This window comes from Macrobrachium nipponense, chromosome 24 (genome assembly GCF_015104395.2).
Source record: "Macrobrachium nipponense isolate FS-2020 chromosome 24, ASM1510439v2, whole genome shotgun sequence".
NCBI lineage: Eukaryota > Metazoa > Arthropoda > Malacostraca > Decapoda > Palaemonidae > Macrobrachium > Macrobrachium nipponense.
In genome coordinates, this window is record NC_061091.1 from 27,648,478 (window position 1) to 27,674,679 (window position 26,202).

A 26,202-nucleotide genomic window follows, 5' to 3' on the forward strand; every position below is an offset into this window, starting at 1 on the left:
TAAGTTGAGAAATTCCTATCTTTATGTTGGAAAATTCATATTTTCACATTTTCTGACCAAATTTCAGGATGATTGAGCATATAAGAGTTTGGAGAACAATTTCTACTTTCATTACAGCATCTCTGGAGACGATAGAAGTTAAAAGATGGATAATATAAAGTGGTTATCAAGAGGATTACGAAATTTCTTTCTAAGATTACAGTCCTATAGAGTGGAGTGCCGAGAAAAATGGCGAAAAGCAGATAAACAGCGTTTGTTTAACAAAAACTACTGTGGAACACAGGGACCCACTTCGATGACGTCATGTTCCTTCTGGAAAATATCCAGGAGGAGGCGCTGGTATGCAGTGGGGCGGTTGTATGGTCTTTCGCAGATCTAATTGATATTGAGGAGTTTTCCGCGGAAGAGCGGCAGGTGATCGAGAATCTTCTGCTGGAGCTGAAAGAGCAAGTTGCAGAGATCAAGCGCATGACAGAGGAGGAACAGAGGAGGAACGGAGGAGGAACAGAGGAGGAACGGAGGAGGAATGGAGGAGGAACGGAGGAGGAATGCTGCTGCTGCACGGCGAAGGAAAAATAAGTTCAGGCTACTCACAACATGGCGCTTTCTATTCGTTTAATTTGTTGCGCGGTAGAATCGTTTCGCTCAAGATGACCCTATGCATCCCGTGGGTGCCATAGGATTCAGATATTGCAGATATTTCTTCGTCTTTCCCTTCCTCCTTTCCTTCCTCTTCCCCTTCCTTCCTCTCTCCCTTCCTTCCTCTCTCCCTTCCTTCCTCTCTTCCTTCCTTCCTCTCTTCCTTCCTCGAAGACCCTTCGGAAATCCTTCCGAAAGGAGACTCGAGGAACCTTTTCTGAAACTATGCTTGGCTCGACACGAGTCAGTCATCAGCATTGAATATGTTTATATCACACGAGTTACATTGTTATTTGCCACAAGTTGGCCTCGGTTTCTTCGACGGCGGCGACTCTACTGCTGCTGGCATAGATTATTATAAAAGGTATGTATTGGGTCTCCCTCCTATGGTTCTATTTCTCCTACTCCTAGTCCTAAGTCTGCCCCTACTCCTACTCCTTATTTTTCCACTCATCCGGTCTTCTTCTCCTCTTTCTCTTTCTGTTCCTTCTATGCCTTCTCCTCCTCCTCCTCCTTCTTCTATTCCTTCTCCTTCGCCTCTTTCCCCTTCCCCTTCCCTTTTTTCAATCCCCTTCTCAACTTCCCCCTTCACTTCCTTCTCCTTGGACCCTTTTCCTTGCATCATCCCTCCCCATCCCTTCAGATCCCGCCCTCCCCCTTCCTTCAAATCCCGCCCTCGACCTCCTTAGATCCGGCCCCTTGCCCTCCTTCAAATTCCGCCTCGACTTCTTACAACTTCCGATCCTCGCCCTTCTACAAATCCGCCCTCGACCTTACCTTTAGATCCTGCCTTGCCCCTTCTTCAAATCCCGCCCTCGGACCTTCTTACAAAATTCCGGCCCTCGAACTTCCTTTAGATCCTGCCCTTGCCCTTCTTCAAATCCCGCCCTCGCCTTTTACAAATCCGCCCCGACCTTCTTTAGATCCTGCCCTTGCCCTTCCTTCAAATCCCGCCCCTCGACATTCTACAAATTCCGTCCTCGCCCTTCTTACAAATCCCGCCCTCGACCTTCCTGTAGATCCTGCCCTTGCCCTTCCTCAAATCCCGCCCTCGACTTCCTTTACAAATCCGCCTCGACCTTCTTTAGACCTGCCCTTGCCCTTCCTTCAAAATCCCGCCCTCGCCCTCTTACCAAATCCGCCCTCGACCCTTCTTTAGATCCTGCCCTGCCCTTCCCTGAAAATTCCCGCACTAAACTTCTTTACAAATTCGGCCCTTCCGACCCTTCCTTTAGGAATACTGCCCTTGCCCTTCCTTTCAAATCCGCCCTCGACTTCTTACCAAATTCCGTCCCCTTCGCCTTCTTACAAATCCCCCCTTCGAACCTTCCTTTAGAAATCCTGCCCTTGCCCTTCCTTCAAATCCGCCCCTCGACCCTTCTTACAAAATTCCGCCCTCGACCTTCCTTTTAGAATCCTGCCCCTTGCCCTTCCTCAAATCACGCCCTCGCCCTTCTTACCCAATTTACGCCCTTCGACACCCTTCCTTTAGATTCAAAATGCCTTGCTCCGTTCCAGTGTGCCAAAATCCGCCCTCGACTTCTTACCAAATTCCGCCCTCGACCTTCCTTTAGATCCTGCCCTTGCCCTTCCTTCAAATCCCGCCCTCGCCCTTCTTACAAATTCCGCCCTCGACCTTCCTTTAGATCCTGCCCTTGCCCTTCCTTCAAATCCCGCCCTCGCCCTTCTTACAAATTCCGCCCTCGACCTTCCTTTAGATCCTGCCCTTGCCCTTCCTTCAAATCCCGCCCTCGACCTTCTTAACAAAATTCGCCCTCGCCCTTCCTTTAGATCCGTGCCCTTGCCCTTGGCCTTCAAATCCCGCCCCTCGGGGGTGCCCTTCTTACAAATTCCGCCCTCGACCTTCCTTTAGATCCTGCCCTTGCCCTTCCTTCAAATCCCGCCCTCGACCTTCTTACAAATTCCGCCCTCGACCTTCCTTTAGATCCTGCCCTTGCCCTTCCTTCAAAACCGCCCTCGAGCCTTCTTACAAATCACGCCATCGAAACCCCCTCCTTCCTTTAGATCTTGCCCTTGCCCTTCCTTCACAAATCCCGCCCTCCGCCCTTCTTACAAATTCCGTCGACCCTCGTGACCCTAGTTCTGCCCTTGCCCTTCCTTCATCCCGCACGCCCTTCTTACCAAAATTCCGCCCAGTCCGACCTTCCTTAGATTCGATTGCTCCCGCCCTGCCTTCATTCTCGCCCTTCGACCTTCCCGTACATGCCCGCCCCCATTCCTTGACCTTGCCTCCCTGATTCCTGCCCTTGCCTTCCTTCAAATCCCTGCCATCCGACGCCTTCCTTAGAGCCTGCCCTTGCCCTTCCTTCAAATCCCGCCTCAGACCTCCCTTCTGTTCCTTCATCGCTCGACCTTCCTTCAAAGATTCCCTTCCCTTGCCCTTCCTTCAAATCCCGCCCCCCATCGACCCTTCCTTCAGATCCTGCCCTTGCCCTTCCTTCAAATCCCGCCCATCGACCTCCCTCAGATCCTGCCCTTGCCCTTCCTTCAAATCCCGCCATCGACCTTCTCAGTCCCTTGCCCTTCTCCCCGCCCTCCTCTTTCAAATCCCGCTTAAATCGACCCATCCTGCCCTTGCCTTAATGCACCTTCCATTCCCTTCCCCTCCTTTCAAAGCCCTGACCTTCCTTTTAGATCCCTGCCCCTTGCAACCCTCTTCCATTAAATCCCGCCCTCGACCTTCCTTTAGATCCCGCCCGTTCCTTCAAATCCCGCCCTCGAACCTTCCTTTGATCCTGCCCTTGCCTCCTTCAAACCCGCCCCGACCCTTCCTTAGTGATCTGCCCATTCTGCATTCCATAAACGCCTCCGACCTCCCTTGAAAGATTCCTTTGCCTGCCCCCCTTCCTTCAAATCCCGCCCTCGACCTTCCTTAGACCTGCCCTTGCCTTCCTTCAAATCCGCCCTCGACCTTCCCTTTAGATCCTGCCCTTGCCCTTCCTTCAAAATCGCATTCCCGCTTTTACTTCCCTGAATACCCTTGCAAATGTGCCTTCTTTCAAATCCCGCCTCGACCTTCCTTTATCCGTTGCCCTTCCTTCAAATCCCGGCCCTCGCCTTCCTTTAGATCCTGCCCTTGCCCTTCCTTCAAATCCCGCCCTCGACCTTCCTTTAGATCTGCCCTTGGCCCTTCCTTCAAATCCCGCCCTGACCTTCCTTTAGATTCTGCCCTGCCTTCCTTCATTCAAACCCGCCCTCGACCTTCCTTAGATCCCTGCAAATGCCTTCCTTCAAATCCCGCCTTCCCAAACCTATTCCTTCAGACCTGCCCTTGCCCTTCCTTCAAATCCCTCAAATCCCCGCCCTTCCCAAACCCCTCCTTCCTTGATCCTTCATTGCCCTTCCTTCAAATCCGCCCTCGAGACCCTTCCCTTCAAATCCCGCATTCGACAAATCCCTTTCCCCGATTCCTTAGCCCTTGCCCCTTCCTTCAAATCCCGCCCTGACCCTTCCTTAGATCCTCCCTTGCCCTTCCTTCAATCCCGCCCTCGACCTTCCTTCAATCCTCCCTTGCCCTTCCTTCAATCCCGCCTCGCCTCCTTCGATCCTGCCCTTGCCCTTCCTTCCAATCCCGCCCTCGAACCTTCTTCAGATCCGCCCTTGCCCTTCCTTCAAAGCACCGCCGCCCAAACCTATTCCTTAGATCCTGCCCTTCCCTTCTTCAAATCCCGCCCTCGACCTTCCTTCAGACCTGGCCCTTGCCCTTCTTCAAATCCCGCCCTCGACCTTCCTTCAGATTCTGCCCTGACCTTCCTTTCAGATCCGCCCGAAACCCCTCCTTCCTTCAGATCCTGCCCTTGCCCTTCCTTCAAATCCCGCCCTCGACCTTCCTTCAGATCCTGCCCTTGCCTTCCTTCAAATCCCGCCCTCGACCTTCCTTCAGATCCTGCCCTTGCCCTTCCTTCAAATCCCGCCCTCGACCTTCCTTCAGATCCTGCCCTTGCCCTTCCTTCAAATCCCGCCCTCGACCTTCCTTCAGATCCTGCCCTTGCCCTTCCTTCAATCCCGCCCTCGACTTCCTTCAGATCCTGCCTTGCCCTTCCTCAAATCCCGCCCCGACCTTCCTTCAGACCAAAATCCCGCCCTGCATTCCTTCAAATCACCGCCCTCGACCTTCCTTCAGATCCTGCCCTTGCCTTCCTTCAAATCCGCCCTCGACCTTCCTTCAGATCCTCCCTGCCCTTTCCTTCAAATCCCGCCCTCGACCTTACCTCAAGATCCCTGCCCTTGCCCTTCCTTCAAATCCCGCCTCGACCTTCCTTAGATCTGCCCTTGCCCTTCCTTCAAATCCCGCCCGACCTTCCTTCATACCTGCCCTTGCCCTTCCTTCTACCCGCCCCTGACCTTCCTTCAGATCCTGCCCTTGCCCTTCCTTCAAATCCCGCCCTCGACCTTCCTTCAGATCCTGCCCTTGCCCTTCCTTCAAATCCCGCCCTCGACCTTCCTTCAGATCCTGCCCTTGCCCTCCCTTCAAATCCCGCCCTCGACTTCCTCAGATCCTGCCCTTGCCCTTCCTTCAAATCCCGCCCTCGACCTTCCTTCAGATCCTGCCCTTGCCCTTCCTTCAAATCCCGCCCTCGACCTTCCTTCAGATCCTGCCCTTGCCCTTCCTTCAAATCCCGCCATCGACCTTCCTTCAGATCCTGCCCTTGCCCTTCCTTCAAATCCCGCCCTCGACCTTCCTTCAGATCCCTGCCCCTGCCCTTCCTTCAAATCCGCCCTCGACCTTCCTTCAGATCCTGCCCCCTTAGCCCTTCTTCAAATCCCGACCCCTCGACCTTCCTTCATATCTGCCCTTGCCTTCCCTTCAATCCCGCCCTCGACCTTCCTTCAGATCCTGCCCTTGCCCTTCCTTCCTTCAAAATCCCCGCCCTCGACTTCCTTCAGATCCTGCCCTTGCCCTTCCTTCAAATCCCGCCCTCGACCTTCCTTCAGATCCTGCCCTTGCCCTTCCTTCAAATCCCGCCCTCGACCTTCCTTCAGATCCTGCCCTTGCCCTTCCTTCAAATCCCGCCCTCGACCCTTCCTTCAAGATCCTGACCCTTCCCTTATTCAAATCCCCGCCCTCGACCTTCCCTTCAGAATCCTTGCCCTTGGAACCCTTTCCTTCAATCACGCCCTCGACCTTCCCTTCAGATCCTGCCTTGCCCTCCTTCAAATCCCGCCCTCGACCCTTTCCTTCAGATCCTGCCCTTCCTTCAATTCCCATCCCGCCCTCGACCCTTCCTTCGATCCGGCCCTGCCCTTCCTTCAAATCAAAGCCCTCGACCTTCCTTCAGATCCTGCCCTTGCCCTTCCTTCAAAAATCCCGCCTCGACCTTCCTTCAGATCCTTGCCCTTGCCCTTCCTTCAATCCCGCCCTCGACCTTCCTTCAGATCCTGCCCTTGCCCTTCCTTCAAATCCCGCCCTCGACCTTCCTTTCAGATCCTGCCCTTGCCCTTCCTTCAAATCCCGCCCTCGACTTCCTTTCAGATCCTGCCCTTGCCCTTCCTTCAAATCCCGCCCTCGACCTTCCTTCAGATCCTGCCCTTGCCCTTCCTTCAAATCCCGCCCTCGACCTTCCTTCAGATCCTGCCCTTGACCCCTTCCTTCAAATCAAACCGCCCTCGACCTTCTCAGATCCTGCCCTTGCCCTTCCTTCAAATTCCCGCCCTCGACCCTCCTTCAGATCCTGCCCTTGCCCTTCCTTCAAATCCCGCCCTTCGACCTTCCTTAGATCCTGCCCTTGCCCTTCCTTCAATCCCGCCCTCGACCTTCCTTCAGATCCTGCCCTTGCCCTTCCTTCAAATCCCGCCCTCGACCTTCCTTCAGATCCTGCCCTTGCCCTTCCTTCAAATCCCGCCCTCGACCTTCCTTTAGATCCTTGCCCTTGGCCCTTCCTCAAAATCCCGCCCTCGACCTTCCTTTTAGATCCTGCCCTTGCCTTCCTTCAAATCCCGCCTCGACCTTCCTTCAGATCTGCCCTTGCCCTTCCTTCAAATCCCGCCCTCGACCTTCCTTTAGATCCTGCCCTTGCCCTTCCTTCAAATCCCGCCCTCGACCTTCCTTTAGATCCTGCCCTTGCCCTTCCTTCAAATCCCGCCCTCGACCTTCCTTTAGATCCTGCCCTTGCCCTTCCTTCAAATCCCGCCCTCGACCTTCCTTTAGATCCTGCCCTTGCCCTTCCTTCAAATCCCGCCCTCGACCTTCCTTTAGATCCTGCCCTGCCCTTCCCTCAAATCCCTGCCCTCGACCTTCCTTTAGATCCTGCCCTTGCCCTTCCTTCAAATCCCGCCCTCGACCTTCCTTTAGATCCTGCCCTTGCCCTTCCTTCAAATCCCGCCCTCGACCTTCTTACAAATTCCGCCCTCGCCCTTTTTTTTTCTTACAAATTCCCCCTCCCGCCCCTCGACCTTCCTTTAGATCCTGCCCTTGCCCTTCCTTCAATCCCGGGGCCCCCCTCGACCTTCCTTTAGATCCTGCCCTTTGGCCCTTCCTTCAAATCCCGCCATCGACCCATTCCTTTAGATGCTGCCCCTTGCCCTTCCTTCAATCCCGCCAATCGACCTTCTTTAGATCCCGCCCTTGCCCTTCCTTCAAATCCCGCCCTCGACCTTCCTTTAGATCCTGCCCTTGCCCTTCCTTCAAATCCCGCCCTCGACCTTCTTACAAATTCCGTCCTCGCCCTTCTTACAAATTCCGCCCTCGACCTTCCTTTAGATCCTGCCCTTGCCCTTCCTTCAAATCCGCCCTCGACCTTCCTTAGATCCCGCCCGAATGCCCTTCCTTCAAATCCGCCCTCGCCACCTTCCTGTTTAGATCCTGCCCTTGACCTTCTTCAAATCCCGCCCGCCCTCCCCGACCTTCCTTCTTTTAGAATCCTGCCTTGCCCTTCCTTCAAATCCCGCCCTCGACCTTCCTTTAGATCCTGCCCTTGCCCTTCCTTCAAATCCCGCCCTCGACCTTCCTTTAGATCCTGCCCTTGCCCTTCCTTCAAATCCCGCCCTCGACCTTCCTTAAAAGATCCTGCCCGTGCCCTTCCTTCAAATCCGCCAATCGACCTTCCTTTAGATCCTGGCCCTTGCCCTTCCTTCAAACAAATCCCGCCCTCGACCTTCCTTTAGATCTTCCCTCCGCCCTTGCCCTTCTCAAATCCCCGCCGATCGACTTTTGCCCTTACAAATCCGCCCTCGGCCCTTCTTACAAATTCGCCCTCGCCCCTTCTTACAAAGTCCAGCCATCGACCTTCTTACAAATCCCGCCATCGACTTCTTAACAAATTTCCGCCCTCGCCCCCTTCTTAACAAATTACCGCCATCGGACCATTCTTTCAAATCCCGCCCTCGACCTTCTTACAAATCGCATGACCTTCTTAACATTCCGCCCTGGCCCTTTCCTTCAAATCCCGCCTCGACTCTTACAAATTCCGCCCTCGCCCTTCTTACAAATCCCGCCCCGACCTTCCTTAGATCTGACCTACGCCCTTCCTTCAACTCCCGCCCCTCGACCTTCCTTTAGATCCTGCCCTTGCCCTTCCTTCAAATCCCGCCATCGACCTTCTTACAAATTCCGCCCTCGCCCTTCTTACAAATTCCGCCCTCGCCCTTCTTACAAATTCCGCCATCGACCTTCTTAACAAATTCCGCAACGACCTTCTTCCAAATTAGCACTCGCCCTTCTTACACAATTCCGCCCAATCGACCTTCTTACAAAATCCCGCCCTCGACCTTCGTACACATTCCGCATCGGACCTTCGTACAAATTCCGCCTCGCCCTTCTTCACAACTCCGCCCTATCGACCTCTTTAGATCCTGCCCTTGCCCTTCCTTCAATCCGCCCTTCGCCCTCTTACAAATTCCGTCCTCGCCCTTCTTACAAATCCCGCCCTCGACATTCATTTAGATCCTGCCCTGCCCTTCCTTCAAAATAACCGCCCCTCGACCTTCTTACCAATTCCGCCCCGCCTTCTATAACAAACCCGGCCCTCGAACTTCCTTTAGATTCTTGCCCGTGCCCTTCTTCAAAATCCCGCACTCTGACTTTCTTACAATCCGTCCTCGCCTTCTTACAAATTCCGCCCCGACCTTCCTTTAGATCCTCTGCCCTTGCCCTTCCTTCAAATCCCGCCCTTGCCCCTTTACAAAATTCGCCTCGACCTTCCTTTAGATCCCCCTGCCCGTGCACTTCTTCAAATCCCGCCATCGACCTTCTTACAAATTCCGTCCTCGCCCTTCTTACAAATCCCGCCCTCGACCTTCTTACAAATCCCGCCCTCAACCTTCTTACAAATTCCGCCCTCGCCCTTCTACAAATTACGCCTAGACTCCTTTAGATCCTGCCCTTGCCCTTCCTTCAAATCCCGCCCTCGACCTTCTTACAAATTCCGCCCTCGCCCTTCTTACAAATCCCGCCCTCGACCTTCCTTTAGATCCTGCCCTTGCCCTTCCTTCAAATCCCGCCCTCGACCTTCTTACAAATTCCGCCCTCGCCCTTCTTACAAATCCCGCCTCGACCTTCTTTCAAATCCCGCCCTCGACCTTCTTACAAATTCCGCCCTCGCCCTTCTTACAAATTCCGCCCTCGACCTTCCTTTAGATCCTGCCCTTGCCCTTCCTTCAAATCCCGCCCTCGACCTTCTTACAAATTCCGCCCTCGCCCTTCTTACAAATCCCGCCCTCGACCTTCCTTTAGATCCTGCCTTGCCCTTCTTCAAAATCCGCCTCGACTTCCTTTATATCTGCCCTTGCCCTTCCTTCAAATCCCGCCCTCGACCCCTTACAAATTCCGCCCTCGCCCTTCTTACAATCCGACCTCGACCTTCCTAGATCCTGCCCTTCGACCCTTCCTTCAAATCCCGCCGCGATCTCTTTAGATCCTGCCCTTGCCCTTCCTTCAAATCCCGCCCTCGACCTTCTTACAAATTCCGCCCTCGCCCTTCTTACAAATTCCGCCCTCGACCTTCCTTTAGATCCTGCCCTTGCCCTTCCTTCAAAATTCCCGCCCCCGCGACTTCTTACAAATCAGCCCTAGCACCTTCTTACAAATCCCGCACCTCGACTCCTTTAGATATGCCCTCTGCCCTTCCTTCAAACTCCGCCCTCGACCTTTCGTACAAATGCCGCCCCCCGCCCTTTTAAAAATTCCGCCTATGACTTCCCTTTTAGATGCTTACCCTTGACCTTCCTTCAAATCCCGCCATTCCGACTTTTTACAAATCCGGTACCTCCGCCCTTCTACATTCCGCCCTCGACTTCCTTTAGATTCTGCCCTTGCCCTTCCTTCACATCCCGCCCTCGACTTCTTACAAATTCCGCCCTAATCGCCCTTCTACAATCCCGCCCTCTCGACCTTCCTTTAGATCCTGCCCTTGCCTTCCTTCAAATCCCGCCCTCGACCTTCTTTAGATCCTCCCTTGCCCTTCCTTCACATCCGCCTCGACCTTCTTACAAATTCCGGCCCTCGCCCTTCTTACAAATCCCGCCCCTCGACCTTCCTTTAGATCCTGGCCTCTTGCCCTCTTCAAATCCCCCGCCCTCCGAACTTCCTTTAGATCCTGCCTTGCCGCTTCCTTTCAAATCCCGCCCTCGACTTCTTACAAATTCCACGCCCTCGCCTTCCTTACAAATCCCGCCCTCGACCTTCCCTTAGATCCTGCACTTGCCCTCTTCAAATCCCCCGGCCCTCGACCCTTCTTACAAATTCCGCCCTCGCACCTTCTACAAATCTCCGCCCTCGGACCTTCCTTTAATCCTGGCCCTTGCCCTTTCCTTCAATCCCGCCATCGACCTTCTTACAATCCCGTCTCGGCCCTTCTATACAATTCCGCCATCGACCTTCCGTTAGATCCTGCCCTTGCCCTTCCTTCCAAAAATTCCCCCCCTTCCGAACCTCTTACAATTCCGCCCTCCCGCCCTTCTTACAAATCCCCCGGCCCTCGACCTTCCTTTTTAGATCCTGCCCTTGCCCTTTCCTTCAAACCCGCCCTCGACCGTCTTACCCAAATTCCCTTCCCAATCCCGGCCCCTTCTTACCCAATCCGCCGCCCCAGGACCTTCCTTTAGATCCTGGCCTTGCCCTTCTTCAAATCCCGGCCCAATTCCAGACCTTTACCCAATTCCGCCCTCGCCCTTCTTTACACATCCCGCCCTCGACCTTCCTTTTAGATTCCTGGCCCTTGCCCTTCCCTTCCTTCAAATCCCGCCCTCCCGACTTCTTTACCCAGAAAAAAATTCCGGCCCTCTCCCTTCTTACCAAATTCCCGCCATTCGACCTTCCTTTAGAATTCCCTGCCCCTTGCCTTCCTTCAAATTCCCGCCGCCCTCACCTTCTTTACAAATTCCGCCCTTCGACCCTTCCTTTTAGATCCTGCCCTTGCCCCTTCTTCAAAGCCCGCCCTCTACCTTCTTCAAATGTTCCGTCCTCGCTCCTTCTTACAAATTTCCGCCCTCGCCTTCCTTTAGATCCTGCCCTTGCCCTTCCTTCAAAATCCGCCCTCGACCTTTCTTACAAATTCCGCCCTTCCGCCCTTCTTACCAATTCCGCCTCGACCTTCTTACCCAAATTGCCCGCCTTGACCTTCCTTTAAAGTTCCGCCCTTGCCCTTCCTTCAAATCCCGCCCTTCCATTTCAGCCGTCTTACAAATTTCTTTCCCCCTTCGCCCTTCCTTTACAAATTCCGCCGCCCTCGACCTTCTTACAAAGTTCCGCCCATTGACCCTTTCTTTAGATCCTGCCCTTGCCCCCTTCCACAAATTCCCGCCCCTCAGACCTTCTTACAAAATTCCGTCCCTCGATCCCTTCCTTTACAACTTCCGCCCTCGACCCCCTTCCTTTAGAATCCCTGCCCTTGCACTTCTTCAAATCCCGCCCCGACCTTCTTACAAATTCCGTCCCTCGACCTTTCTTACCAATTTCCGCCCCTTGACCTTTCCTTTAGAAATTCCCGCCCTTGGCCCCTCCTTTAAATTCCCGGCCCTCGACCCTTCTTAAGCAAATTCCGCCCTTCCGACCTTCTTACAAATTCCGCCCTTCGACCTCCCTTACAAATTACGCCCTCGAAACTTCCTTTAGATCCTGCCCTTGCCCTTTCCTTTTAAATCCCAAATTCCGCCCCCTCGGCCCTTCCCTTACAAAGTCCTCCCTTCGCCATTCTTCCAAATTCCTTCCCTCCCCGCCCTTCTTACAAATTCCTCCCTCAAACCTTCCTTACCCAAATTCCTTCCTCGCCCTTCTTACAAATTCCTCCCCTTCCAGCCCTTCATTACCCAATTCCGAACCTCGCCCTCTTACCAAATTCTCCCTCCCGCCCTTCTTAACCCAAATTCCGCCCTCGACCTTCTTACAAATTCCCACCCTCGACCTTCCTTTACAAATTCCGCCCCTCGACCTTCCTTTAAATACCTGCCCTTGCCCTTCCTTCAAATCCCCCGCCCTCGACCTTCTTACAAATTCCGCCCTCTAAACCCTCAGCCCCCCCCCTTCTTACAAATTCCTCCCCCTAGCCCCTTCTTACAAATTCCCCCGCCCTGACCTTCCTTTAGATCCTTGCCCTTGCCCTTCCTTTAAATCCCGCCCTCGACCTGTTCCTTACAAATTCCGCCCTCCCCACCCAATTCTTACAAATTCCGCCCTCGAACGCTTCTTACCATTCCATTCCCGCCCCGACCTTCTTACCAAATTCGCGCCCCGTCGCCCATCTTACAAATTCCGCCCCTCAGACCTTCTTTACACATTCCGTTCCGCCCTCGACCTTCTTACAAATTCCGCCCTTGACCTTCCTTTAGATCCTGCCCTTGCCCTTCCTTCAATTCCCGCCCTCGCCCTTCTTACAAATTCCGCCCCTTGACCTTCCTTTAGAATCCTGCCCTTGGTGCCCTTCACCTTCGAATTGCCGCCCTCGCCAACTTCCTTTACAAATTCCCCCCGCCTCACCTTCCTTTAGAATCCGCCCTCGACCTTCCTTCAAATTCCACCCTCGACCTTCCTTCAAATTCCACCCTCACCCTTCCTTTAGATCCCACCCTTGCCCTTCCTTCAAATCCCGCCCTCGACTGTTGCCTTCAAATCCCGCCCTCGACCGCCTTTAGATTCCACCCTTGCCCTTCCTTCAAATCCCGCCCTCACCTTCCTTCAAATCCCGCCCTCGACCTTCCTTTAGATTCCGCCCTTGCCCTTCCTTCAAATCCCGCCCTCGACCTTCTTACAAATTCCGCCCTCGACCTTCTTACAAATTCCGCCCTCGACCTTCTTACAAATTCCGCCCTCGACCTTCCTTTAGATCCTGCCCTTGCCCTTCCTTTAAATCCCGCCCTCGCCCTTCTTACAAATTCCTCCCTCGCCCTTCTTACAAATTCCTCCCTCACCCTTCTTACAAATTCCTCCCTCACCCTTCTTACAATTCTCACTCGCCCTTAATTACCAAATTCCCTCCCGCCCATTCTTACAAATTCCTCCCTCCGCCCTTCTTACACCAATTGCCTCCCTTCGCCCTGTCTTACCCAAATTCCGCCCCTAGACCTTCTTACCAAATCCCGGCCCTCGACCTTCCTTTAGAATCCTGTCACCCTTGCCCTTCCTTTAAATCCCGCCCCCCTCGACCTTGCCTTACAAATCCTCCGACCCTCGCCCTTCTTACAAATTCCTCCCTCGCCCTTCTTACAAATTCCGCCCTCGACCTTCCTTTAGATCCTGCCCTTGCCCTTCCTTCAAATCCCGCCCTCGACCTTCTTACAAATTCCGCCCTCGCCCTTCTTACAAATTCCTCCCTCGCCCTTCTTACAAATTCCGCCCTCGACCTTCCTTTAGATCCTGCCCTTGCCCTTCCTTTAAAGCACCGCCCTCGACCTTCGTTTACAAATCCACCCGCGCCCATCTTACAAATTCCAGCCCTCGACCTTTCTTACACCATTTCCCGCCCTCGACTTACTACAAATTCCGACCCGTTGACCTTCCATTTAGAATCCTGCCCTTGCCCTTCCTTGCAAATCCCGGCCCACTGCCCTTCTTACTAAATTCCGCCCTTTGACCTTCCTTTAGATCCTTGCCCTTTGCCCCTTCCTCCGAATTCCCGCCCTCCGCCACTTCTTACAAATTCCGCCCCCTCGACTTCCTTTAGAATCCGCCCCGACTTCCTTCCCAAATTCCACCCTCGACCTTCCTTCCAAATTCCAACCCTTCCACCCTTCTTTAGATCCCACCTTGCCCTTCCTTCAAATTCCACCCTCAACCCTTTCCTTTCAAATCCGCCCTCGACCTTCCTTCCCAAATCCGCCCTTCGACCCTTCCTGTTCAAATCCCGCCCTCGAACCTTCCTTCAAATCCCCCCTCGACCCTTCCTTTAAATTTAAATTCCCCCCCCCTTGCCCTTCCCTTCCAATTCCCCCCAACCGACCTTCCTTTAATTCCGCCCTGCCTTTCCTTTAAATTTCCCGCCCTCGCCTTTCCTTTTAAAGTTCCCCTTGCCCTTGCCTTTAAGATTCCGCCCTTGCCCTTCTTCAAATCCCGCCAAACGGACCTTCCTTTAGATTCCGCCCTTTTTTCCCTTCCTTCAAATCCCGCCCTCGACCTTTCCTTAAAGAAAATCCCGCCTTCCACCCCGACCCTTCCTTTAGAAATCCCGCCCTTGCCCTTCCTTCCAATTCCCTTCCCTTCGACCTTCCTTTAAATCCGCCCTTGCCCTTCCTTCAAATTCCAACCCTCGGCCCTTCCTTCAAATTCCCACCCTTGCCCTTCCTTGCAAATTCCACCGTTCACCCAGCCTTTATGATCCCACCCTGCCCTTCCTTCAAATCCCGCCCTCGGACCTTCCTTCAAATACCCGCCCTCGACCTTCCTTTAGATTCCGCTCCCTTGCCCTTCCTTCAAATCCGCACTCCCCGACCATTACCTTCACAATCCCGCCCCCTTGCCCTTCCTTTAAATCCCGCCCTTGACCTTCCTTTAGATTCCGCCCTTGGACCTTCCTTTAGATTTCCACCCTTGCCCTTCCTTCAAATCCCCCCCGCCCTTGACCTTACCTTCAAACCCCGCCCTCGACCTTCCTTTAGATTCCGCCCTTGCCCTTCCTTCAAATCCCGCCCTCGACCTTCCTTAAGATCCCGCCCTTGCCCTTCCTTTAAATCCCGCCCTCGACCTTCCTTTAGATTCCGCCCTTGCCCTTCCTTCAAATCCCGCCAAATCCAGACCTTCCTTAGATCCCACCCGCCCTTCCGCATTCCTATTTAAATCCCGCCCTCGACCTTCTTTAGATTCCGCCCTTGCCCTTCCTTCAAATTACATCCCTCCGCCCTTCCGTTCAAATCCCGCCCTTCCCGCCCTCCTTCAATCAAGCCCCTCGCCCTTCCTTTAGATTCAAACCCACACCCTCCTAGATCCCGCCCTCGCCTTCCTTAGATTGCCCGCCTCGCCCTTCCTTCATTATAAACATTGATTGACTTGAAACTCCAGCCCCCCTCGACCTTCCTTCAAATCCCGCCCTCGCCCTTCTTACAAATCCCGCCCTCGCCCTTCTTACAAATCCCGCCCTCGCCCTTCTTACAAATTCCGCCCTCGCCATTCCTTCATATACCTTGACTTGACATCCAGCCCTCGTCCTTCCTTCATAGCTCGCCCTCGTCATATCTTCAAATTCAATCCTCGTCGTATCTTCAAATTCTACCCTCGCCATATCTTCAAATTCAACCCTTGTCATATCTTCAAATTCAACCCTTGTCGTATCTTCAAATTCAATCCTCGTCGTATCTTCAAATTCAACCCTCGCCATATCTTCAAATTCAACCCTTGTCATATCTTCAAATTAAACCCTCGTCATATCTTCAAATTCAATCCTCGTCGTATCTTCAAATTCTACCCTCGCCATATCTTCAATTCAACCCTTGTCATATCTTCAAATTCAATCCTCGTCGTATCTTCAAATTCAACCCTCGCCATATCTTCAAATTCAACCCTTGTGATATCTTCAAATTCAACCCTCGTCATATCTTCAAATTCAATCCTCGTCGTATCTTCAAATTCAACCCTCGCCATATCTTCAAATTCAACCCTTGTCATATCTTCAAATTCAACCCTTGTCATATCTTCAAATTCAATCCTCGTCGTATCTTCAAATTCAACCCTCGCCATATCTTCTAATTCAACCCTTGTAATATCTTCAAATTCAACCCTTGTCATATCTTCAAATTCAATCCTCGTCGTATCTTCAAATTCAACCCTCGCCATATCTTCAAATTCAACCCTTGTCATATCTTCAAATTCAACCCTTGTCATATCTTCAAATTAAATCCTCGTCGTATCTTCAAATTCAACCCTCGCCATATCTTCAAATTCAACCCTTGTAATATCTTCAAATTCAACCCTTGTCATATCTTCAAATTCAACCCTCGTCCTTCCTCCAAATTTCACCCTCGCCCTTCCTGCAGATCCCGCAATCGTCCTTCCCTGGGCATCTTCTCCTCTTCCTCACTCTCTCGCTCTCTCTAGAGAGAGAGAGAGAGGAATGGGTGGGACCTCCCTTTCTGCCCTGGGCATCTTCTTCTCTTCCTTATTCTCTCTAGAGAAAGAGAGAAAGAAAGAAAAAGCGAGAGAGAGAGAAGGAGGGGGAAAATAAGCTAGGGGCAGAGAGGGAGGGGTGGGACCTCCCTTTCTGCCTTGGGCATCTTCTCCTCTTCCTTCCTCTCTCTGGAGAGAGAGGGAGAGAGAGAAGGAGAGAGAGAGGGGGAGGGAGGAAAAGAAGCTAGGGGCAGAGAGGGAGGGGTGGGACCTCCCTTTCTGCCCTGGGCATCTTCTCCTCCTTCCTCTCTAGAGAGAGAGAAGAGAGAGAGAGAGAGAGAGAGAGAGAGAGAGAAGGAGCTAGGGGCAGAGAGGGAGGGGCGGGAACTCCCTTCCTTCCCTGGGCATCTTCTCCTCTTCCTCCTCTCTCTCTCTCTCTCTCTAGAGAGAGAGAGAGAGAGAGAGAGAGGAAAAGAAGCTAGGGGCAGAAAGGGAGGAGTGGGACCTCCCTTCCTGCCCTGGGTATCTTCTCTTCCTTACTCGAGAGAGAGAGAGAGAGAGAGAGAGAGAGAGAGAGAGAGAGAGAGAGAAGATGCCTAGGCCAGGCCAGGATGGGAGGTCCCACCCCTCCCCCTCTGCCCCTGGCTTCTTTTCTCTCTCTCTCTCTCTCTCTCTCTCTCTCTCTCTCTCTCTCGACCAAGGAAGAGGAGAAGATGCCCAGGCCAAGAAGGAAGTTCCCACCCCTCTCTCTTTGCCTCTAGCTTTCTCTCTCTCTCTCTCTCTCTCTGCCTCTAGCTCTCTCTCTCTCTCTCTCTCTCTCTCTCTCTCTCTCTCTCTCTGGAGAGGAAGGAATAGAATATGCCCGTATGGGAGGTCCCACCCCAGCCTTTCTGCCCCAAGCTGAAAGAGACAGAAACGAAGGAAAAGATGCCCAGGGCGGTGAGGGAGGGGTGGAAACTCCCTTTCTGCTTTGGGCATCTCTTACATGGTGGTCTCCATTTATAGGAGTAGTAATCTTCCTGTAAAGTCTAATTTGCAAGATAATTAAAATATTCATATTGAAATTCTCCCAGTGTAGGGCGCTGACAGCGCTCTCAACATCCTCCTGCTGTGGTCAGCTAACATGCCCAATGCCCTCCATTACATGCTCTTATGATGTTAACGCCCCTCAGGACGTCAACCTTGATTCTAAATAAACTCATTCTTGCTTCATTTCCTTTTTAGAGGAGTTTGCTCTTCACAAACTCGAACAAATAATTAACCAGCGGGAAGATCATTACGATTTTAAAGATGAAGATTTTTTTTTTTTTTTTTGGGGGGGGAGACTGGGGAAAGGTTTATTGGGTTATAAATGACATGCATACATTATATAATGTATATATATATATATATATATATATATATATATATATATATATATATATATATAATAAAGAAATCACTAATAAACCGTTTTCCATACTATAAGGATGGCTACTGGAAAACAAGACAAATAGTTACTGTTTCGTTTATGATTCTTGCACATGGCGAAATATACACACACATGCACACATATATATATGTTATATGTATATAATTATATATATATATATATATATATATATATCATATATATAGATATATATATTATAATGTAGTATATATACACAATATAAAGCAAACAAACACTGTATAAAATATTGAGGAATTAAATTAACTAAACAAGTGAATCATGGTTAACGGTATATAGTCCAGGCCAGTTTTTATTGCGTTCATGAAGACGTCGTTAGCTACAGCTGTTGTCTTGGTTTATGATGAAAATCATGATCTCACGTTAGATAATGGTACGAATATCATCTCACGTTAGATAATGGCACGAATAACTCCATTTTAGAAAGAGGTTACATTACTCGGCAGATTAACATGTTCCTTACTGAGCGCTAAGGCCCTGTGACGGACTTGCAACTATTTTATATATATATATATGTATATATATGAATAACTTGATCACGAAGTATATATCATATATATATATATATATATATATATATATATATATATATGTATATACATATATATATATATATTTATATATATATATATATATATATATATTCTTAAAAAAATCACAGTAGATGCACGTGACTTCATAAATAAGCGAATACCACGGGAAATGATAGTCAGGAATCCAAGCGCTTTCGTCTTTATTCAGACATCGTCAAGGAGCTACTAAAGTACAATCGGAGAGGAAGGCCTCAGGTACAAACAAGATCAGAATACCAGATGGTTAATTATCAAAAGGGTAAAAATTAAAAGGGATATCCAGGATTATCGGATATCACACGGTCACAAACTTAAACAGATTCTGACCCTAACCGAAATTACAAAGTATCTTTACAGTCCAAAACATGTAAAAACGGAATATATTAATTTTGTTGCTTATATTTATCTACAATTTTGTTCATTATGAAAGCATCAAGTTTAAATAAACCAAGACTTAAATTTAGAACATTTCTATTATTTGACTTGATAAAACAAGATTCAATGATATTCCTTTTAACTGTGTCATTACATGGGACTAAGGCTCTTTCTTTTATATATATATATATATATATATATATATATATATATATATATATATATATATATATATATATGAATAACTTGATCACGAAGTATATAAAACGTGATGCTATGTATAAATAAAGGTTTTTTTTGCCACGAAGGAAAAAAAATGAAAAAGCGGATAGCCGAGTACTTTCGGTCCTATTTGGACCCTTTTACTGGGTCCGAATAGGACCGAAAGTACTCGGCTATCTCGCTTTTTCATTTTTTCCTTCGTGGCAAAAAAAAACCTTATTATATATATATATATATATATATAAAATATATATATATATATATATATATATTGTGTTTACCTACGTATACACATAAAAAAGTGCAAAATGAGAAGAGAGATAGAGAGAGAGAGAGAGAGAGAGATGAGAGAGGAGAGAGAGAGAGAGAGAGAGAGAGAGAGAGAGAGAGAGCCGTAGTGCTATCCCTCTCCGGAGTCCCTTGATGAGAGGAAAAGAGGATTTAGGCAAATATGACTTTGTCTTTAACTGTTTGGCTATAATTCTATTGATGTTTATTTATTTATATAAATTTCTTGAAGTTGCATGTTTGGTTAATTATTTTTCTGTTTGTGGATTACTGAATCGCATCATTATATTAGTAATGAAAATAATAATACCAGTGCTTGTACCGGTAATGTAAACATATTATTATAATAATAATTAAAAATATTATAAATTACTGCTTATGCAGCAACCTCAATGGCACGTTAACCTCTTTAAACATGATATATTATTTTCCTAAATAGTTAAACCCTGTTGAATTTCCCATTTCTCTTAATTGAACGCTAACCTAAAATAGCGTAATCCTATATTAAAACAGATATTCGTTTGTAAGTGATGTTTGTTAAATAATATAGCAAGTGGTGTTTACACTGACAGCGAGATATAATAGGCAGTAATTTTTCAAATGCTGTTTTGACTAATTTTCTCATAAATTTTGTTTTCATTATAACATAACGCAAAATTTTGAACATAAATTTTCTTCATCAAAACATGAATATCGAAAAAACCTCATGACATTAATATATTGTTAAGATGGTTTCGTAATGAGAATCTCATAAGTTATACAATATTATATGGTTACTCTTATCGTATTATTATTATTATTATATGTTATTCTTGCCCTTATTCATGTCATTGCATTAATGATTTCTGGAACGTAATTATTCATTAATAAATAAAAAAAAAACAAAGTCATACCTCAAAACAGGAAGACACATTTTCCATCATAGAAAACGTGGTTCGTTGAAGGGATAACTACTCGAAAAACTCCGGTAAACTAAATTCTATCTTATAATTCTTTATCACTGTTATTTCGATGTTCTGTACAGATCCATCAGTTGACTAGGCTATAAAATAAGATGAAAGTGTTAGTTATAAGTCTATATTTTGGGCTAGAGCACCTTAATATGCTTAATTGGATATTAAGCTGTCCAAAAATGTTATCTGAAAATCGAAAATTTTTTATCATACGATTTCGACAAGACCAGAATTCGTTATACGTGGTTGCAAGTTAGTATAAAACTACGAGTTTCAAGTCTTTTAAATAAGATTGTCCCAGACGGTGTTTATTCTACGCCAGCTATCACAATAAGACGAGAAATCTTTGGATGGAAAAGATTGTTATTTTAGGACTAGTCAACGTATAAAAATCTCGTTTGGGCCCCAGGCAACTCTCGCTGCAATCTCTGGGATATTCTTAACAAGATCACAGCATCCTCACAGTCGAAGAATATGAAGAACAATCCAGTTCTTTAAAAAGATAAAAGGTTTAAGCGAAGATGCAACGCATTACTACCCCGAGGTAATTCTCGTAGCATGTTAACAATTTACTTACATTTTGATCTCTTTATTTATTAATTTGTTGCTTTATATTTTCTTTTCTAATAACTAATTTCCTCTATTCGTTGCTTCATGTTAACTTCTGTAGCTTCTTTCAAATGAACACTATGTTAGGAAGCTTGAATTTCAAGTCAATGCCTCATGTGGTGTGCTTGGTCCATTTGAATAGGGTTTATCTTCTGAATAATAATAACAACAACAACAACAACAACAACAATAATAATAATAATAATAATAATAATAATAATAATAATAATAATAATAATAATAATAATAATAATAATAATAATAATAATAAAACCGTTCTTTTTTAGGGTAAGGGATTCTCCGTGTAAGATAGTTTTAAAAGTATATCAAGATTTAGACCTGAAAAAAAGGGACGTATTTTTAACCTCTTCCTCAAGGCTGTAACACAATTTAGAATTAGACGATGAATTTCCAACACTGTTCTTTACGAATTTTTCCTACAGGCCTGAGTTTCGCTTTAGACGTAAAATACAGGTTTAATCTTTTTCACTTTTACCAGAAAAGCGTTGGACTTGAATGGATAATATTCATGATCTCTCTCTCTCTCTCTCTCTCTCTCTCTCTATAAATCTTTTTACTTCTGCCCGAAAAGTGCTGGACTTGAATAGATAACATTTACGAGCTCTCTGTCTATCTCTGTCTGTCTGTCTCTCATTCATGTGTCTTACTGATAAAAACGCATCTTATCTATGTTTATTATCATATATATATATATATACATATATATATATACATATATATATATATATATATATATATATATATATATATATATATATATATATATATATATATATATTCAAAAAGCGAAACAGAATTTTTCCGATGACTTTTCAAATTTCCAGTTTAACTCAGTTTCAGCTCGCCCGAGTAACTGGATTACTGAATCAAAACAAAATGAATGGAAATAGACATTTCTTTTATATTGCCCAATAAATAGATAAAAACATAGAGAGAGAGAGAGAGAGAGAGAGAGAGAGAGAGAGAGAGAGAGAGAGAGAGAGAGAGAGAGAGAGGTTAATATGAAGTACTTCATATTTCATGATTAAACAGGAAATTAGAGAGAATATTTGATACGTCAAGAAAAATACGACAATAAAGAAGGAGGAAGAGAGAGAGAGAGAGAGAGAGAGAGAGAGAGAGAGAGAGAGAAGTGGAATCGATATGAAATTCTTTATATTCGAACAGGGGACATGAGAGAATATGTGATACCTCCTGACAAATATGCAAGAATAAAGAAAGAAGGGAGAGAGAGAGAGAGAGAGAGAGAGAGAGAGAGAGAGAGAGAGAGAGAGAGAGAGAGGAAGGGGATCTAATATGAAATTCTTCATATCTGAACAAGGAAAAAGCGAGAGTCTGCGATACCTCTCAACATATACCAGAGTACAGAAGGAAAGAGGAGGGATGGAGGGATTAATAAATACAGGGTGTAGAGGAAAGCACGAAGAAGAAGAAGAAGAAGAAGAAAAAGAAGAAGAAGAACGTATGAGAAAATAAACAATATAGAACGAAAAAGGCTAAACGAATTCGGACCAGAAAATGCCCGATGATAATTTGGAAATAATTGAAACGAATCGCGAGTGATGTGACACTTCATAGTATGAGAGTGCGAGCCGTTGTAAAGAGAGAGCCATTACGAACAAAAAGACAAGAAGAAGCTCGGAAATAACTGAAGGTTGGTCTCCATTCTATATAATGGATGAAGAAGTAAAGGTGTCTGGAGGGGAACAGAACTTGAGGCATTTTTTGAAATACGAGTGAAGGAAGTATAGAAAAAGTGGTAAATATTTGAAGGGGCTTCCTCGCTGTAGAGGGCTGGGCAAAGAGAAGGGTTGGCCCAAAAAGGACGAATCAGCAGAAGGGGAAGGGAAGAGAAGAAGGGATGATAATCACGAATATTAAAAGGGTCTAGGAAGAATTTTGGAGTGGAAAGGAAGGAGGGAAGGAAGACAAAGTTAGCAAGCTTATATCCGGAACTGAAACAGACACACACACACACACACACACACACGCATAAACACACATAAACACAGGACGGTAATTATTTGAAGTGGTGGGTCTCTTATAAAATAGTTTTTGACATTTGGAAATAATAAAAATCCAACAGGAAGAAATAAGAATAAATCTAGTTAAATATCGAAAAAATATCTACCAACGATTTCACGGACCAGGTGATGTCAGTGTCCTTATGATAGGTGAACCTTAATTTATAAAAGAAAAATTTTTTATATTTGCAATGTCAAAAGTTAAAAAATATGTGAGAACAGAAAACTTATTATTATTATTATTATTATTATTATTATTATTATTATTATTATTATTATTATTATTATTATTATTATTATTATTATATTATTATTATTATATTATTATTCAGAAGGTAAACCCCATTCATATGGAATAAGCCCAACGTAGTCACTGATTTAAAATTCTAGCTTCCAAACAATAGGTGTTCATTTGAAAAGAAATGCAGAAACAAAGAGATCAACTATTATAAAAGATAAAAAATAATAAAATGCAAGATAATGAAGTAAAAAATAGTAAAGAGAAAAAAAGAAAAATGTATATCAAAATAATACTTTATCAGAAACGTAAATAAGAAATAACGATGTCACCTGAATACACCAACTGAAAACTCGACCGTATTTGAGACAATTCGACTGTCTAAAGAATTCGGGACCTCTCTACCGAGGGAGGGAGGGACGGAAAAAGGCTCTCCCTGCCGAGGGAGGGAGGGAGGGACGGAGAAAGGACCCCTTTACCGAGGGAGGGTCGGAGAAAGGTCCTCCCTGCCGAGGGAGGGACGGAGAAAGAATTGTTATCGAGGGAGAGCAGGACCTCCCTGCCGAGGGAGGGATGGAGAAAGGACCTTTCTACCTAGGGACGGAGGTAGGGAGAAGGACCTCTACCAAGTTGGGGAGGGGGAGATCAGGACCTCTCTACCGAGGGAGGGAGAGAGAGAACAGGATCTCTCTACCGAGGAAGGGAGAACAGGGACCTCTACCGAGTGAAGGAGAGAACAGGACCTCCCTACGCTCTCTACTGAGGGAGGGAGGGAGAATGGGTGCTCTCTACCGAAGGAGGGAGAACAGGACTGCGCTACGAAGGGAAGGAGTAGGAACGGGCTCTCTCTGTCCTTTCTACCAAGGGAGAGAGAACAGGATCTCCATACCTTCTCTACCGAGGGACGGAGAATAGGACATATCTAACCTCTCTACAAAGAGAGGCAGAAAAGGCCCTCTCTACCGAATGAGGAAGAAAAGGCACTTTCTACCGAGAGAGAGAGAGAGAGAGAGAGAGAGAGAGAGAGAGAGAGAGCAAGTCCTCTCTATCCTCTCTACCGAGAGAGGGAGAACAAGACCTCCCTATCTATTCTGCCGAGGGAGGGAGATGACATGACCTCCTTATTCTCTCTCTCGATGAAGGGAGGGAGAACAGGACCTCTCTACCAAAGGAAGGAGGGCCTGTGTGAGAACAGGCCCTCTCTACCAAGGGAAGGAGGGAGAGCAGAACCTTTCTACCAAGGGAAGGAGGGAGAAAAGGCCCTCTCTACCAAGGGAAGGAGGGAGAAAAGGCCCTCTCTACCAAGGGAAGGAGAGAGAACAGGCCCTCTCTACCCTCTCTACCGAGGGAAGGAGAATAGGACCTCACTATCTACTGAGTGATGGGAGAACAGGACCCATCTACTGAGGTAGGGAGCAGGACCTCTCTACCGAGTGAGGGAGATAGGGAGAAATGACTTACCTACTGAATGAGGGGAGAACAGAGCCCCTCTACTGAGGGAGGGAGAACAGACCCTCTCTACGGAAGGAGGAAGAACTTGACCTCTCTACCGAGGGAGGGAGAACAGACCTCTACCAAGGGAGAGAGGACAGACCCTCTCCACCAAAGGAGGGAGAAAATCACCTCTCAACCGAGGGAGGGAGGGAAAAAAGGCCCTGTCTACCGAGGAATTGAGGGAAGGAGGGAGAACAGGACCTCCCTATTTTGGGAGGGAGAACAGGTTCTCTCTACCAAGGGAGGGAACTGGACCTCCCCACCTTCTTTACTGAGGGAGGGGGAGAGAACAGGACCTCTTTACTGAGAGAGTGAGAGCAGGACCTTCCTACCCTCTCTGCTGAGGAAGGGAGAACAGACCCTCCCTACCCTCTCTACCGAGAGAGGGGGAGAGAACAGGCCCTCCCTTGCCGAGGAAGGTAGGGAGGGAGAAGCGAATTGAGAAGCAAGTCACACAGAAGAGGCGTCCGAACAGAGACCGCAGGTGTTTCAGGGAGGGAGATTAGATTATGAAGAGGGCTTCGAAGGAAAACCACACTCGAGTTTCTTCACGAAATTAGTTCTGAGTGATGGATTATCATTCAATATAAAAGTGGGGGAGTCTTTAATCCTCCGAAGATACATCTGTGAAAAGATGGAAAATGGCAGGGACGGGGATACATATTACGATGAAAGCGTTGGTGTGATGGAATGGGGTAATAAAGAATTTGGAGGGAGTTATTTTTAATGTGGGGAAAAAACTAAAATAGAGAAGTCTGTTTGGATAGCAGATCAAAAATCTTTATTCATTGTTACAGGAAAAGTCATACGAACGGCTAAGATGATATATGAAGGTTTTATAGAAAAGAGCAGGAATTGTCTATTAAGACTATGTATATATGTATATATATATATATAATATATATATATATATATATATATATGTATATATATATATAATATATATATTATATATTTCTATATATATATATATATATATATATATGCTTAAAAAAATCACAGTATATGCACGTGACTTCATAAATAAGCGAATTCCACAGGGGACGATAATCACGCGAAGCACTCCCATATATATATATATATATATGTGTATATATATATACATATATATATATATATATATATATATATATATATATATATATATATATATATATATATAATAAAAAGAGTATGGCCAGCAGAAACTTCAGCATTTTTTTCGTTAAACTTTATTTTCATCGAACGCCTACGTTTCGGGATACAAATCCCATCTTCAGGGCTAAAAACAAGGAAAAAAAAAAAGGGAAAAGAAAAATTAAATTCTATACATTAAATTCAGACTAAAATGGTGGCACAGTTAATAAATATGCTATTTAAAAAAATATATATATAGATTAATTAACAATATATCAGTGAAATTCGAATTATATAAAATTCGAATTTCACTGATATATTGTTAATTAATCTATATATATATTTTTTTAAATAGCATAATTATTACTGTGCCCCATTTTAGGTCTGATTTAATGTATAGAATTTTAATTTTTTCCTTGTTTTTAGCCCTGAAGATGGGATTTGTATCCCGAAACGTGAGGCGTTCGATGAAAATAAAGTTTTAACGAAAAAAATGCTGAAGTTTCTGCTGGCCATACTCTTTTTATTAAAGATCCGACTTTCTAGAAGCGACAATGCATTCCATTATATATATATTATATAATATATATATATATATATATATATATATATATATATATATAATATATATATATATATATATATATATATATATATATATGGGAGTGCTTCGCGTGATTATCGTCCCAGATATATCATTGGGTAAACACTAAA

At 46.7% G+C, this 26,202-nt stretch overlaps 2 protein-coding genes across 2 annotated transcripts in view; both read left to right on the forward strand.

Annotated features, from left to right (window-relative positions):
• LOC135205539 (uncharacterized) overlaps positions 1 to 26,202 on the forward strand; it is a 133,310-nt gene that overhangs the window by 75,045 nt on the left and 32,063 nt on the right. The gene's annotated exons all lie outside the window — the stretch shown is intronic.
• Positions 903 to 7,116, forward strand: LOC135202562 (proline-rich protein 36-like). The gene is made up of 4 exons (XM_064232052.1): positions 903 to 1,003; positions 2,158 to 2,417; positions 4,076 to 5,161; positions 6,086 to 7,116. Exons 1-4 carry the CDS (start codon positions 903 to 905, stop codon positions 7,114 to 7,116), a joined length of 2,478 nt encoding a protein of 825 aa, XP_064088122.1.